The following is a 16924-nucleotide window of genomic DNA, read 5'->3' as shown; positions in this document are numbered from 1 at the left end:
AATACATTTCCTTTGACTATTAAAATTAATGAAGTGTTATCGAAAGTATTCCAGTTGGGTGGTAGAGAAAAAAAAATTAAAGCGACCAAAATAACTCCTGCTGAGGAAACATCCCAAATGAATAATCTGTTTCTTTTTCTGTTTATTCCCAAGAAAGAACAAGGCAAAAGAATTCTTGGTGTTTAAACATCTGATCACGAGTGTTACAGAGGAGAACTAAGACGTTCTCTGGGATTAGCAAGGCACAGGCATGGAGAGATAAAGCTCCACGCTGGTAGGAAACAGCAGTAAAGAATAGAAGCTACATGACCAGGGCTTTACTTCAAAGGAAACAAAGTGTGTACATGTTTAGGAGCCTGTAACTGAGTGATGAGGCCAGGCAGCCTTTATTTAAGGCTTTCACCTCGGAGGAAAACAATTTGTTTTTTCCCAAGGAGGAAGGAATGCTTTGATTAGTGCAGAAGTTGGTCAGAGCCTTTAGATGAGCACGTGGTCTCAAGTCTCAAATCCTCCTTGGGAGGGGCTGTCCTTGAATGAGTTAAATAAAGACTCCAGATGGATTAGAAAGGGAGTCAGCATTTAGCATCTCCTGGAGACAGACCCTGGGTTTAACAGGTTATTCTATGGCCTTTTAATGGATGAAGAAGTAAGATAAATTATTAACATGATCTTTCAACTAAGTGAAACCACAATCCCAAACCAGATATGTATGTTTCAAAGCTCATATTTTAGACCTTTTCACTACACTAACATTTAAGATGTTTTCATTATGATATTAACAACTAATTTAAAATTTTTCATCACAGACAATAGGAAGGTGTGTGTGTGTGTGTGTGTGTGTGTGTGTGTGTGTGTGTGAATTACAATCCAGAAGTAGCTATCATTCTAATCTGAAAGCCACATGCCAGAGGCGGTCATGAACATCCTGTCAGACAGGCTGCAGCCATTCCAGAGACGGCTACTTTAGGATTTCTCCTACCTATTCCTCTCATCAACTTACTAAATGCCAAATTGGGTTTTCTTTGGTGAAATTAGTGCTTTGTTCATCAGTATAAATGTTAGATAAACGTTAGGAAAGATATCTCAGTGGTGAAATTAGAGATGTTAAGTTTATGAAGCTTGACAAACCATCTCTCGCAGACACCTACAGCCTGTGTGAAGATGGCATAAGACAAGGGCACCTGTGACCTGAAGCCTTGGGGATGGTTCTGGAGTCTGGATTGCTTAACGATCCTGTGCCAGCCATCAACTTAGGAGCCTTTCTATGGCTTGCCACTGGCTGGGTGTAGCTGAATCCCGCTTCTAGAATACTGCTAAAGTTGCCCAGAGAGAACATTTTTTTTTCAAGGTGTAGCAAGTCAGAGAGCTAGGACTTCACTGAACTCACAGAAGAGTTGGCATTAACTGCGTTCGTTGTTCCAGCTTGCTAATAAAAATGCTCATTTGATACATGTCTGTATGGGCACCAAACTGTGTCCTGTGACTTCCTGTTACTGTTCTATGGTGGCTAAGCTATACAAGAGTAGCGAATTCTCACTTATCTCACTTTCCAGTGACTGATGTTGTCTTTCAGAAGAATTTGAAAGATGTGCATGCGAATTGGCTAAGGTTGATCTCTAATTCTGTTCCTCAAGATCATTTGTGGAAATGAGAAAAAAGTTGAAGCTTAGAATTCTTTCTTTTCCCCCCAGCATTCTGCATTGAGTTCTAGGAGAGGGGGCCAAGAATTCAGAAATGTAACAAGTTCCTCTGGTGCTTCTCATATACTTCAAGGATTGGGCTAATGAAGATATAACCAAAGATGTGTCATGATCATTTGCTAATAGCATTTCCCAGTGGCAGACCAAAGGCCCAAGAGGGAGGAAATATGCTCCTGACCACTGGGGTTGAAAACCAAAATCTGTAAAGCAATAGGAAACAGCACACTATAAAGCCCTCATAGCTCATAAACGTTGTACCTTAAAATTGTTGGTTATAGCTCTTAAGCTTCCCATCTAGATGGAAAGAGATCAAAACTCTGCTCTGACCTTAGGCTTTGGGCATGCTCATCCATGGCCAAAGATATTCCACTGTCATTTGGATGGGTAGGGATTATAAATAGCTTTCCAACTGACTACTGGGATCCATTTTCTATGTCAGCAATGGAAACCGTTGGCCAAAAGCCCATCAAATTAAATATGTTTTTGCAGGAAAACCAGTTGGGGTGTTGGGCTGGTTTTTTGCACATCAGTAAGCCCTAGTTTATTCCCTCATAAAACATCATGTCTGACTTTCACCCATTCATCAAATATTTATTGAGAGCCTTTTTGAAGACGTAGTTTGAACTTCCAGTGAACACAATGGAATGTTCAAGAAAGAGAGCTCTAGCTCAGGTCTTTTGTCTCTGACTTGTCACCCTTCATTGTATCATGATGTATAGGGAGAAACACCCTGCTACAGGAGTCCGAGGTCTGGAGTTCCCTTGCTGACCACACACGCAGTGGCAGGTCAGTAGAGCTCTGTGGGCTTCTATTTTTTCTTTTCTTTTCTTATTTTTTAATGTTTACTTATTTTTGAGAAAGAGAGACAGAGTGTGAGCGAGGGTGGGGCAAAGAGAGAGGGAGACATAGAATCCGAAGCAGGCTCCAGGCTCTGAGCTGTCAGCACAGAGCCCGATGTGGGGCTCAAACTCACAAACCTGATCATGACCTGATCACGACCTGAAACAAAGTCGGATGCTTAGCCAACTGAGCCAACCAGGTGCCCCTTCTATTTCTTCTTTTAAACAACTGGAAGTAGAGTGCTTGCCTTGCTTATTTTTCTAAATTTACCAATTCATTCATATTTATTGGTCATCTAAATGCCAGGAATTTTTCTAAGGCCTTAGAGGATACAACAAGGAATAAGATATATAAGATAACTGCTCTCAAATAGGCTTATTCTAATAATAGAAAAATATATAAATATAGTGATATATAAGTATTTAAATAAATACATGTGATTATTAATAAATATATTTTCAGAGGCAGATATATGTACACCTATGTTTTTTAAAGTTTAACAAAGCCTCTTCTAAGAAAGCAATTTTTCAGATCTCATATTGAGTGATTTAGGATGAGGAGACAATAATGTAGTGAAAGATATATTGATTTAAACAAAACACCTAACATTTTAATAAAAAGATGTCCCCACATTTCATTAATGATTAAAAAAATCTGTCAGAATACATTTTTCAAATTAAAAAAATATTCCCAGGCCCATGCTACACTTTTTCACATATATTAGGATTGACTGTTTTAAGAGAACCTTCTTTTTTACTAATTTTTTCATTGCTTAAGAGCCAAGGTATGTGTAATAACATGGCTTTCCTGTAAGTCAACCTGCGGTCAGCAGCCTCTAAGATGTTCTCATTACACGTCTCCTCATGTAACCCCCTACCTTTAAGGGTAGGTTGGATCGAATGATTCACTTCTAACAAACTGTGTTTAACAGAAGTGATGGCATGTCACTTCCAAGACTAGCTTAGAAAAAAACTTCAGCTCCCATCTTGGAAACTTTCTCTCTTTTTTACTGGCTTTCCCCTCCTCTCTTGGCTTGAGGAAGACCAGCCCCCCAAAATCAGAGACATGTGGAGAAACCAAGGTGCCCCAGACAACAACCAGCACCAACTGTCACCCTAGTGAGTGTACCTTCCTGGAAACACTCTCGAACCCAGTCAGGGCTTGAAATGATGCAGTCACAGACAGGCACTTGGGTATAATAACCTCATGAGGGACTCTGAGTCAAAATCAGCCTGCTAAACTATTCCTGAATTCATGATCTAGAGTAATTGTGAGACAATGTTGTTTTAAGGCACTAAGTTTTGGAGTAAGTAATTACACGGTAATAGGTGACTAATACATAACCCAAGGACCTGATTCTTGAAGATAGTATTATGAGAATGAATGGACTCAGAATCTCATGCTTTACAGTTTGAATATTTGAATTAAACTAGAAGAATAGGGTGACATCATGACATCATATGTATACCTTTATCATGAAGAAACATAAATTCGCCACTCGCATTTAAGGTCACAGAATAAGAGTTTGGTCTTCTTCCTGAGATCTGCTGAGTCTACTGAATCAACTATAAATACTTCATAATCGAACTTCACTGAAACTCTAACGGCGTATTCGTTAACCAATAAAAAATGGCGGTCTTACCTCCAAAAAAGTACTTCTCGCCGGTTTTAACTTGAAGAGGACTGTTAGTTCGAACTGCTGAGGCCTCATCTCCATCAATGGTGAGAACAGCAAAATTTTCCTTGGCTAGGAAACGAACCTCATGCCACTGTCCATCATTCAACCCAGAACCTGTTAAGAAAAACAGTAAATTTATTTTCTAAAGATTGTACAGTTTAAAACAACCTTCAATATCAACAAGGTCAGATTTTACCCTTTTTACTGGTAAAAATTTATATATTTTCACCTAGAAAAATTCTGGGCTATCTGCAACTGATATCATGCTTCTTTAATATCATAAGGGATTTCATCCTCCATTGGAAAGATAAGGCAAAACAACCAATCAGTAGGAAAATAATTATTCATGTGCCATTGGTAGCTGGGAAAGCGAATGGGGTAAACAAAGCTGTTTGGGAGGTGATGATGAACTATGAAAAAAATTTTTTTTACATTTATTTATTTTTGACAGAGACAGAGCACAGGTGGGGTAGGGGCAGAGGGAAGGAGACACAGAATCTGAAACAGGATCTGAGTTCTCAGCACAGAGCCCGACACGGGGCTCAAACTCACAAACCGTGAGATTATGACCTGAGTCGAAGTCAGACACTTAACTGACTGAGCCACCCAGGTGCCCCAGAACTATTTTAACTTACTTATTTTATGATCAGGTTTACCAGAAGCCACTGTCAGGTAAGAAAATGGGTTTATAACTTTTATCTAATGTCTCTGTTTTTAAGAACTTTTTTTGTACTATTATTTTCTCTCAATAACCACATCTGACAAGTAGATATACATAGTTTATAGAAATGAAGGACTAAAAACATACGTGAATATGTGCTAATTAACCACTAATAAACATGAGAAATAATACCAGGGTTGTCTGGTCATTTATAAATAAAGTTTCTTTATAATGAATTAGGTTACATTTAAACAACAACAACAAAAACCCAACAAAAATAAATTAACAGCTCCAACCCTAACAACCACGTTCCATTGTTGCTTCGTACAAGGATCTTGGGAAACAAACATTCTTCTAAGCTCTCCATTAGACAGACAATGACTTGAAGATTTTGTTTAGTTTGTGTTCATGTTACAAAGAATAATTAGAAAATTAAGGCGTAGACAAAGGAGATAAGCCACTGGACGTAAGCATCTGGAAAGAATTTATGAAACACGCAGACAGAAAGAAGTCTAAGAGGGTCAGAGTGACTTTCTTTCAACCTGGCCTAGGCTATTACGGCAAAGGTAAGGGATTTTGGTCCAGTGTACTCCAGACAGAATACTTTAGCATCCACAGGAAGAAGTTACTTGGAAGATACACTGCAGATTCACAAAAGGCAGAGAGGCTTAGCAGGTAGAAGCATCTAAGAATGAAGTCAACCAGGGCACAGATGACAGCTCCCAGCCTCTGATCAGAGGTTTACAAATCAGGTTAGGGGCCTTCGCTGGCCTGCTGCCATGTGTTTTTGTGGGGTCTGAGAGCTGAAAACAGTTCTCACAACTTTAAGGAGGTGAAAATGCATAAAAGGAATAATAATAAATTACATGGGAAAATGATACAAAATTGAAATTTTAGGGCCCACACACGGTTTTGTTGTAATACAGGCAGGCTCGTTTGTTTACATACGGTCTTGATCTACAAAGACAGAGCCAAGTAGCTGCTGCAGAAACTTGTTAGTCACTCACAAAGCCTAAACTATTTACTGCGTGGTCCTCTGCAGAAAAGGCATAAACTGGTGGTTGGCTTATGCTATTAAACCGAAATCCCATTTTAATGAAAAAAAATTAAAGTCTGTTGGAGCTTCTAAGATGGTCACATGTATGTAACATTTATTGGTGTTATACTGATAAATATCATGACAAATACCCACACTGCAGGTATTTCTTTTTAGGATTAAAAACATTTTTTTAATGTTTGTTTGTTTGTTTGTTTGTTTATTTATTTATGAGAGGGAGGGAGACAGAGCGCGAGCAGGGGAGGGGCAGAGAGAGAAGGAAACACGGAATCCGAAGCAGACTTCAGGCTCCAAGCCGTCAGCACAGAGCCCAACCCGCAGCTCGAACTCCCGAACTGCGAGATCATGACCTGAGCCAAAGTCAGATGCTTAACCGACTGAGCCACCAGGGAGCCCCGTTAGGATTCTTAAATTTTAATTTAGTAATACATATTGAGCACATTTTATTTCAGTGGAGGAAAAGAGAAAATCTTGGCTTTAAAGTAATTAATACTGAATAACTTCCAAGTTATGAAATGCATAATATGCATATATTTTTTTTTGTACTGTGAAATTACTATGTAAATGTAAAGTCTTATTCTAAAATTAAAACCAGCTAGCTGTCAGACAAGTGGTAGTGTTTACTGAAATATTTCCTTCTCCAGTAGGTACACTCGGGGTTCTCCCACAGAACAGATGAACACAACACTAACATTTTTCTTTAGAGTACAAAACTGGGCCTCGTGCTGATTAACCATAGAAGTGCATGGTTTTGATTCTGGCTTTTGTTTTTGCCTGTATAACGTGATGAGCTCTGCTCTGAAACGCAATTTTGGCGCACGGATCCCGAGGACATCAATGCTACAAAAATGTCCAGTCTCACAATTTAATTCTAAATAATCACACATTCAGAAAAAGTCACATAGGAAACACCATTAGCTGACAGATCTTCCTGTTCTAAACAGTAGGGCAGACTTGCCTTTCTCAAAATTCCTTTGAATCCTACAATTAATTTGCAAACGGACATCATCAGCTTAACTGTTCACAACAAAAGGTCTCTTATTTCAATCAGAGAAAAATTAAAAGGTTACTTTATTTTTTTCAAGAAACTTAAATACTAGAGGAATTAAAACTTAGATAAAAGCAGTCTGTTGATAGCAGCCACTGCTGCATTTCAGTCTATACTGTGATTTCTATTCATTTAAATTCCAATTATCATTTTGAATTTTTCATCTTCAAGAGGTACGCCTTAGCAATCTATGATAGGAATGGGTTCCCAGATATGAAGTTCAATCCTTCCATGGGAAAAAAGGATGATCCACTCACCCAAAAGAAAATATGCTGCTTTTTAAAAACTTTCTTCAGGGGTGCCTGGGTGGCGCAGTCGGTTAAGCGTCCGACTTCAGCCAGGTCACGATCTCGCGCTCCGTGAGTTCGAGCCCCGCATCAGGCTCTGGGCTGATGGCTCAGAGCCTGGAGCCTGGTTCCGATTCTGTGTCTCCCTCTCTCTCTGCCCCTCCCCCGTTCATGCTCTGTCTCTCTCTGTCCCAAAAATAAATAAACGTTGAAAAAAAAATAAAAAAATAAAAACTTTCTTCAGACACATGCTATAAAATATAACGGTGGGAAGTCTTTTTTTCTAGAGCAGAGTCTAATTGCGTTATTTCTGTGTAGGGAAGTATTTAAAGATACAGCGTTCTAAGCTCTATAGGCTACTCACTTTGACAAGTACTTGCGTTTGATTTGTTTATAATTCACACAAGATGTTTTAGAAATTAGTATTTAGAACTGCCTCAGGTAAATAGGCAAGAGAACTGAATTTAACCCAGTGTAAGCATCCCATAGTTAATCAATGGCAGAACTTAGAACTGAAACTCCCATCTGGTTGCAGAGGCTCAACTCTTAACAAACAACAAACAGAAACAAACCAAACAACAAAACAGTTTATAAAACCTCTGTGCATCCACCATCAGAACTCTTATACTATGAGCACACACACACACACACACACACACACACAAATCCGAAGCACACTCCGGTTTGCCACCACACCTGAGGATGTCCTTGTCCCATGCACCATTAGGATATTATATGATTGACACATCACCCAGTTTCCTTTGCCAACTTTCAAGCATGTGCAGCATCAGACTTTTGTGGCACCGCAATACCCTACATGTCTTTTAGTATTTTCCTGCATCCTTACAACTGTATTTAGAATCAAAATTTTATATTAAAAGTATGAGTTCAAATACACATTTTCTCCAAGGCATATTAGAATAAGCCCACGAGTGTTCATTTAAGTCATTTCCATACTTAGTGAAACTCTGAGCAAAGGGAACTTTGTGTTCACTCTTTTTACGTTATAAGCCCTAAAATTAAAATATGTGACCTCTCCTGCAAACTTTCTCCAATTTATTTTTTACCTTTATCATTTCCTGGACCATCTGTGACTTAGAGGGCTCAGTACTGAATGAGTTTTGCTTCAGAAAAAGCTATAAGGAACGGAGTCTTTAAGGTATTTTTTTTTAAATAAACAATTTTGTTTAGCAAATTTTAATTCATATGAAATGGAACATTAATTAAACTTAAGAGCCTTTGGAATTCAATATACGAAATTCACTTAGACCACCACGGTCGATCAGCTCATTGTTGTAAGACAGGTACTTGCAATAAATATCAGTACATTTATTCAGAGAAAAAAGTATCGTCATCTCAAGCTTTATTACAAGTTTGTGAGTCATAAACAACAAAGACCAAATTAAAACACAGGATTAAAGCAGCCCTTTTATGTGCTATTAAAGACATGCTATTCCTCCACTCTCTGTGCTAGAGTCAATGAATGAAGGAACATTCCAGGAAACGGAGAAACTCACCAGAGACCCATACTCCTGGAGGCAGGGGTCCTGGTGTCTGCACAGTGGCTCGGGACCAGACCAAAATGGAAAGGATGCTGGTCACTGATACTTAGAAAAGAGACCCCTGGCTCATGTGGCTAACACCTCCTGAGACACAGCAAGACAGCAGAAGGACAGAAAGCAGCATGAGGATTAGGAAGATGAGGAGGACTGATCCCGGAGCCAAGCTGCCTGCATTTCTCTGGCCCTTTGCCAGCCTGGGCACTTTACGCAACCACCCTGTGCCTCAGGCTTCTCTTCTCTAAAATGAAAATAACACTATCCACTTCACAGATTTGTTTTGAGGAGGAGATTAATTAGCATTTCTATAGCATTAAAACAATGCTTGGCACCTAGGAAGCAGTATATTGATATCCGTATCATTATACCAAAAATTTTTGGGGGGGGGGGCACCCAGGTGGCGCAGTCGGGTTAAGCATCTAACTTCAGCTCAGGTCATGATCTCACGGTCTGTGAGTTTGAGCCCCGCACTAGGCTCTGTGCTGACAGGTCAGGGCCTGGAGCCTGCTTCGGATTCTGTGTCTCCCCCTCTCTCTGACCCCTCCCCTGCTCACACTGTCTCTCTCTCTCTCTCTCAAAAATAAACAAACATTAAAAAAAAAGGTTTTTCTGTTAAATTTTTAAGTTTTGATTAGTCTCATTTTATAGAGAATGAAGCTAAGACTTAAATTTATTATTTTGGGGGGAGTTATGACCTCACAATTACAAATATTGGTGTAGTTATTAAGTTAAACCCTCTAGGCAAGATGAATAGAGTAAGTCTTAATGTGGAAATCGTAGATATACACATACAAGACCACTAAAAAGAAGTGTGTCCTAGCATTATGCTAATGGGCACTTGGAACTTAGAAAAATATGTCAGTGACAACATTAGATGTACAGAAATTCCTGGGTACAAATAACTTAGAGGTGATGGTGACTTGTTCTGCAAAAAGGTATTCGATGACTCGCAAAGTTAGGACACAGACACTGATACCAAAGCTGCATATGAAGAAATCAGAACAAAATTATATCCACAAACTGAGAGTGGAAAATAAGCTTCCTACATTATTTATGTATGTAATTTTAAGAACACATAATAATTACATAAATATGACACACACATTCACTTACAGTACTAAGAGCTTTTTCACGCAAGTTAGTTAAAAGGCTCTCTTAATCATCTTGTTGAAAAAATGGGGGACCGCCCTCTATTTGGGTCATATTCTATTCAGGCACACATGGACCAAGCCCTGTAAGAGGCTGAGAGAGGATGAGAGCCCAGGAGTGTCTGACTCAAGGACCCACCCGCAGAGGGCCAGAAGCACATGAAACACACAGCAGCCATTCGGAAGTCAGACCATCTGGGCACAAATCTCATTTCTGCCCACCTACTGTAGTTAGACCTTGTGCCTCAATCCCCTTACCTATTAAAGAGGACTAACACAAGTGTGTACCTCATAGGGTTGTCCTGAGGATCCTGTGAATCCATTATCACGTAGGACGGTGCCTGATACATAGTTAGCACTGGGTACATAACTACTCTTTCTTACTCAGCCAGCCCGGCTCTCCAACTATCAACTTGGGTTGTTAATTCTCTAAGTGTTCATTACCATGAAAGGATTAAAATTTGGTTTTCTTTATGAACAAATCTCCTCCTCCCCCCCCCCCCAAATAAAATCCAATCATGCAGTATCAGTGGTGAGGAATTTGGGAATTTGGCAAAGTCGCTGACTGTATCTCTTATTAATATCAGAGTCAACAACTTTCAAGCTAATTTAAGCCAATTTTGAGCTATATAATAAATCGGTCTTATTCTTTCATAGTTACAGGTCTTCTTTCTCCTCCCCAAATTATATATGTGTTTTAACTAGATTATTCAATAGATATGGTTCTGAATGTCTGTGACATACTCCTCAAAATTAAATGGAATTCCAAGCAAGGACTTCCCATGGTGACTAACTTTGAGAAGACCGATAAAAACGGGAGTACATATTTTCCAAAGTTTTTGTGTTTTAAAAATATACCTTACTGCAACATTTTTTATGTAACTTTACACTTAATGATTATTTGATAGTATTTTATAAGAGCTATCTCCAGTTATTAATTCATAGCAATAAAAACTTTTCAACTACATATTCTAAAAGAAAATGGATCTTTTCACCAAGAGTTGTTTTTTTTTTTTTAATTATTTTAATGTTTATTTTTGGCAGAGAAAAGGAAAGAGAGTGAGAGCAAGGGAGGGACAGAGAAAGAGGGAGACACAGAGTCTGAAGCAGGCTCCAGGCTCTGAGCTGTCAGCACAGAGCCGGACACGGGGCTCGATCCCATGAATTGTGAGATCATGACCTGAGCCAAAGTTGGACGCTTAACCGACTGAGCCACCCAGGTGCCCCTGTAAAGAGAGTTTTTAACCTAAAACTAACATCTTTGAAACCCCGTTCCAGTTTCTGGTCTTAATTTTTTTTTTTCCATAAGATAACTAAATTGCTGTATAATATTTTCTCTAACATTTCCCTAACTTATAATTGTTGGAAACACTTGTTTTGGAAGTAAATGCAGAATGTTAATGAAGCACATTCTATCTAGGCTGTCTTTCTAATGGTATTATTTTTAAAGTAAGGCTCTTGAGGTGGTTGTGCTGATTGAACAAGAAGAAACAGATGTTCCTCTTATTAGAGACAAGAAGAAAAGACGAGTTTAATGAATATTGAAAAAAAGAAAGCATTTAAAATATAGTAGCAATCCACCATGCAACATCTGTTTGAAAGGGCTTCAAATAAAATTACAGCGACTAGAATTTGAAGGCTTTTGCTCAATATTCAATATTCTGGGAAAAATCTCCTAGGATATGAATCCATCTTTAGGCCGTTGCAATGTTCCAACGTGCTACTGATAGATCCCGTAAGTTCTCAGCTACCTATTTATGCAATAAAAAGAAAAAAAAAGAAGGTGGTATTTCTATATAAACGTACCATGCACTCTTTCTTATATTATCTGTAAATTCTGTATCATAAGGAACTTGACACCATTTAGTCTTGCTCGTTGGTATGTGCCATATTCCAACCCACATTATAAATAAAATCACTTGCAGTCAGATAGAACAGGTAATAAGGTGCTCGGGCAGGCCAAAAATTCCTTCATCTTTGTAAGTTGAAGGATCTGCCAAAGGCTTTCTTCTACAGGTATGGACTTAAAGGCCACTTTGAAACAGGTCTTCGTCTTGAAAGAGCCACTTGATGAATGGAATCTTTAAGGTAGATAAATAAGTACATAGAGGAGAGCACATTGCATGACATTTTTTATCGCTGGGTTGCTAGTTATCAGAGAAATTAAAACCGCAATGACATATAATTTTCTACCCACTTCAGGGGGTAAAAACTAAAAGAACTAGCTCGCTAAGATCAGGATCAATTTGAACCGTTATACATTGTTAGCGGGATATAAAGTTGCACAACCCTTCGAACAATTCTTTGCCAGCTCCTCGGTGTTTTGGTTTTTAACCAAGTTAAACGCACGTTAATCCTATCACCCAACAATTCCCCTCCTAAATATTTACTCACCCTGATCAAAATATATGTTGCAAAAATACTGGCACAGAAATGTTTTGGCAGCTTTATCAGAGGCCTACGCTGAAAATAATTGTATAACCACACGGTGCATATTCAAACAAGGAAATACTAAGTAATAAAAAAGAATCAACTGGTGGTACATTTTTTTTGCCTGAAAGAATGTAGATGAAAAAAAAAAGGGATTCGTGAAGTGTCATTTTTTGCAAGTTTATGTATTTATTTTGAGAGTGAGCGAGTGAGCGAGTGAGTGCACGAGTGAGCGAGTGAGCAGGGGAGGGGCAGAGAGAGAGAGGGAGAGAGAGAACCCCAAGCAGCCTCCATACTGTCAGCACAGAGCTCGACGTGGGGCTCCATCTCACAAACACGAGATTGTGACCTGAGCTGAAGTCGGACGCTTCACTGACTGAGCCACCCAGGTGCCCCAACGCTGAATGAATCCTTAAGTATTACATTTCAGAACAGTAAAACTAACCTATGGTGATAGAAATCAAGACAGCAGATGCCTACGAGAGAGGGGAGCAGGTGGGAATGGACGGTAGGTTCAGAAAGAAACTGAGGTAACGAACACATTCCATATCTCAACTGGAGGTTGGGCACCTATGTATAAATATCAGAATCCACTGAACTGTACATCTAAGATCTGTGCATTTTACACACAGTTGATCCCCATTCACGGATTCAGTATTTGTGAAGCACCTACTTGTTAATATTTACCGCTAACCCCAAGTCAATACGTGTGGTATTTTGGTCATTCACAGACTGGTGCATGCACAGATGGAGGGGAAAATGGAACCATCCAGTCCAAGTTCCCAGCTGAAACCCAAAAAGGCAGCATTCTGCCTCCTTGGTTCAGCTGTCATCCTGCGACCAACTGTTCTTTCTACTGCATATTTAATAACACATTTCCTGCAGTTTGGGGTTTTCAGTTGTGTGTTGCTATTTAAAATGGTCCCTGATGGGTGAAATACGTGAGGAGGATTAAAAAGGACACTTATCACGATGAGTACCAAGTAATGTATAGAAGTATTGAATCACTATATTACACACACACACACACACCCCCCAATAAATAAATAAATAGCCCCCGAATATAGTGAAGTGCTGTTTAGCATTCCTAACTGCAAGAAAAGTATGCATGTTAGAGAAGTTTCTTTCAGGTACAGGTTAAAATGCTGTTGGTTGTGAGTTCAATGTTAATGAATCAATTATATGCATTAAACAAGAGAAGTTTAAAAAGAAACACACAAAAGCAAGGTTAGGCACTGATCAGTTGATGCAAATGTTGTGACCAGAGGCTTGCAGGAATCTAACCCCATATATCATGGAGGAGCAATAATTCAGTATTCACTAATCCAGTGTTGGCTGTGACTAGAGAGAACGTAACTACCATGAATAATAAAGAAAACAACTGTACGTAATTTCTCCTTCAAAAATATTTACACATTTTTAAAAAGAATTGAAGTAATGGTGATACTCATTTTTAAGATCAAATTAATTTTATTTGAGGCCTGTTTTTTGCTTTGTTTTCTGAATTATCAAACGAGAAACCTAATGTATCCATGCCATTATTCGCTCTTAAACAAGAAAAACCCAACTGGACTATATTACTATGTTGAACTTTTAGAGGCCAATACTTTAGAATGTTAAAAAATTAAGTAACTCCAACGCTACATTTTCATGTAAAAATCTCTAATAACTGTCTTAACCATTATTGATTCCCAGCCAAAAGCCAAATATCATTATACTTCAAAATATCTTATTCAAAGCTTTATGATTATTCTTTGGTCACTTTTCTCTTGAGATAATCTTCCAAAGAAAGTAACTTTATTAGGACTATGGCTATGCAAACACTCAATTTCAATAAATATTATCAATCCAGGACTCTGTACTAATTCTGACAGATCTATTCATTCATTCATCCCTTCATTCATTCATTCCAGTATTTGATCCTGCCTTGAATATAAAATGTAACACAAGTTGCATTCATTAAGAAGTTATTGCTAATTTCAAAGAGGGTTCCAAATCATAAGACTTCTGATTAAAGTACACATACAGAGAAGGCCAAAGGTACATGTCATAGAGCAGTGAAGAGTCTATGTGTCATTCACGCATGGATTCAAATGTAAGCCACACTCCCCAATTCATCTATAAATATATACAGTACTTACTATTTCCCAAGCACTATGTTAGCATTAAGATTTAGAAATAAGTCAGTCAGAAATGGTCTCTGCTGTAGAAAACTCTAGCTATTTTATTTTGAGGAAATTACTAAGCCTCTCTGCAACTTGGTTTCCTTATTTTTAGAGGAAGATGTAATACTGTGTCAGAGAGTTGCTCTAAATGACTCATGAGCTATAGGGTGTGTGAGTCACCTGATACTATCAATAGCTAGTAGCAGCTTTTATTTTATCACTATTATTTTTGTTATACGTGTACAAAGACAAATACGTATATGTATATAAAGAGAAGGTACTTTCAAGGTTTTACAAAAGGCATATATCACATTTTGTAGGTTGTACATATATCTGCATATGGTAGATAAAGACATTATTGAGAAATGGTGTTTTATAGGAGTTTGGGGTCATAAGGAAAAGGTTTTTATAAATGTTTTCCATCTATAAAACAAGATGTACTAAAGAAAACACAGAAACTCAGAAAAGTATACTGGAGGGAAAAAAGATGCAGATCACCAAGAGACATCACATTTAACATGGGTTGTATCTTATTCTAGCTTTGACCATAAATAACGGCGAATAATGCAGATTACTTTGATGCTACGACGGGAGAAGGGTGAAAAGTATAATAGGACAAGATGATGACAATCATCATCTCCTAAATTCTCTGATTTCTCTTAATGGGGGAAACTCGGCAGTCTTGTCTCTTTAGCCTAACTTTCCTGAATTTAAGGAGAATAACATGGAGATTCACCTCCACCAGCTTAAGCTCTCCTAGAGCTCTACTCCAAAGAGTCATGTTCACTCATTCACTCATTTGTGGATCTCCTACCATGTGACTGGCATTGTTCGAGACACCACGATGTACCAGTGAAGACAGACAAGGTCCTGCCCTTATCGATCCTCTATTCTTGTGTGCACAGGCAGACCATAGGCAGTAACTAACAGAGCTAAATGCAGTTTCAGGTATGATAAAGGCTATAACGGAAATAAAATGGATGTCATGATGGAGAGATTTGTGGGACTAGATAAGACTGTTTGATAAGAAGAGAATCCTCTGAGAAGGGGACAGCAAATTTGGAACCTGAAGGTGAAGAGGCCAGTCATGTGATGATTTGAGGCAAAAGCCACGAGGGAAAACATGCCTGGTGTGTTAAGAGACCCAGACCCTAAAGTGACTACAGGGGTGAGGGTACAGTGGTTAGGGCAGAATTGAAGAAATGAGAGCAAACAGACAGGCAAGTGAGGGCTTTGCGAGTTCTACTTAGAACATGAAATATTAAGTGTGACAGAAAAACTTTGCTATGTTTTATGTGGAAAGTGCCATGATGATGTTTCCACTTAAAGGGTATACTCTAGCTACTGTAAGGTGAATGCGTTTAGGGAGGCAAGAGTGACATCTTAGAAGGCCTGAGATGTGGACAGAAGTTAGCGTTAGAGAAAAGTGGTCAGATTTGTCATATAGTTTGGGGATACCATTGATGGGTCTTACTTGTTAATTGGTTATCAAAAGTTTGAGACAGATGAAGGTTTGTGACTTCAACAATGGAGTGGAAATGAATGTAATTTAAATAATGGGATTCTGGGGAGGGGAGATGTTCCATTAGACATGTAAGGGGACATCCATTTGACATGGAAGTAGAGATGTCAGGCAAGTACTTGCATATTAGGGTCTGGAGCTCAAGAAAGAAGCAAGGTCTGGAATTAGAATTTGATGTCGGAAGCTTAAGTCATGAGCCTAGATAAGACTATGTAGAGAGAACATGGAGATAAAGAAGAGGGTTTAGTCTGGGTCTCGGAAGGCTCTGAACTCAGGAGTTGCAAAGAGGGTGAGAGGCCAGTAAACAAGACTGAGAAAGAGTAGCCAGTAAAATTGGAAAGAAACCAGGAGAATGTGGTATGAAGGGAGAGAGATTGTTTCAAGAAGGAGGAAAATGTCAAGGAAGGAATGAATGCTTCAAGAAGTGTTTCTAAGCTGTCGAGTCAAACAATGACACAAAGTGGACACTAGATTTGGGAATAACAGAGTTCAACAGTAACCGGAATGGGGTGAGGCTGACATGGCAGGGGAGGGGGGCAACGAGGGACAGTATAGGGTCCCTGAATAGTTTTGCTATATAGGAGGAGATTTCTGAATAGTGGTCTGTGTTGAAAGTCTGAAGAACATTATAAATCCTGTCCTAGGAAAAATCCTTATTCATATACCGAAAATTTGCTTATAATTTCAGGGGTTTAGTTTCTATCTCAGGTTAAGAACCTGATTTGTAGAATCCACCATCATTTACTTGCATCACTGACTTTATTGGGCAATGAAAATACTATCAATTCATTTATGCTTTTCAGATTCAATACTTTTCTTACATTCTAGT

The 16924-nt window shown here is 38.7% G+C and overlaps 1 protein-coding gene across 1 annotated transcript in view; it reads right to left on the bottom strand.

Moving 5' to 3' along the window:
• CNTNAP2 (contactin associated protein 2) overlaps positions 1-16924 on the bottom strand; it is a 1382613-nt gene that overhangs the window by 910334 nt on the left and 455355 nt on the right. The window contains exon 9 of the mRNA XM_047837856.1: positions 4183-4332. Coding sequence (XP_047693812.1) covers positions 4183-4332 — 150 coding nt within the window. The remainder of the gene's footprint in view (positions 1-4182; positions 4333-16924) is intronic.

Source organism: Prionailurus viverrinus, chromosome A2 (assembly GCF_022837055.1).
Source record: "Prionailurus viverrinus isolate Anna chromosome A2, UM_Priviv_1.0, whole genome shotgun sequence".
Classification (NCBI taxonomy): domain Eukaryota; kingdom Metazoa; phylum Chordata; class Mammalia; order Carnivora; family Felidae; genus Prionailurus; species Prionailurus viverrinus.
Note: the sequence above shows the minus strand (reverse complement) of the source record. Positions and strands in the feature narration are given on the sequence as shown.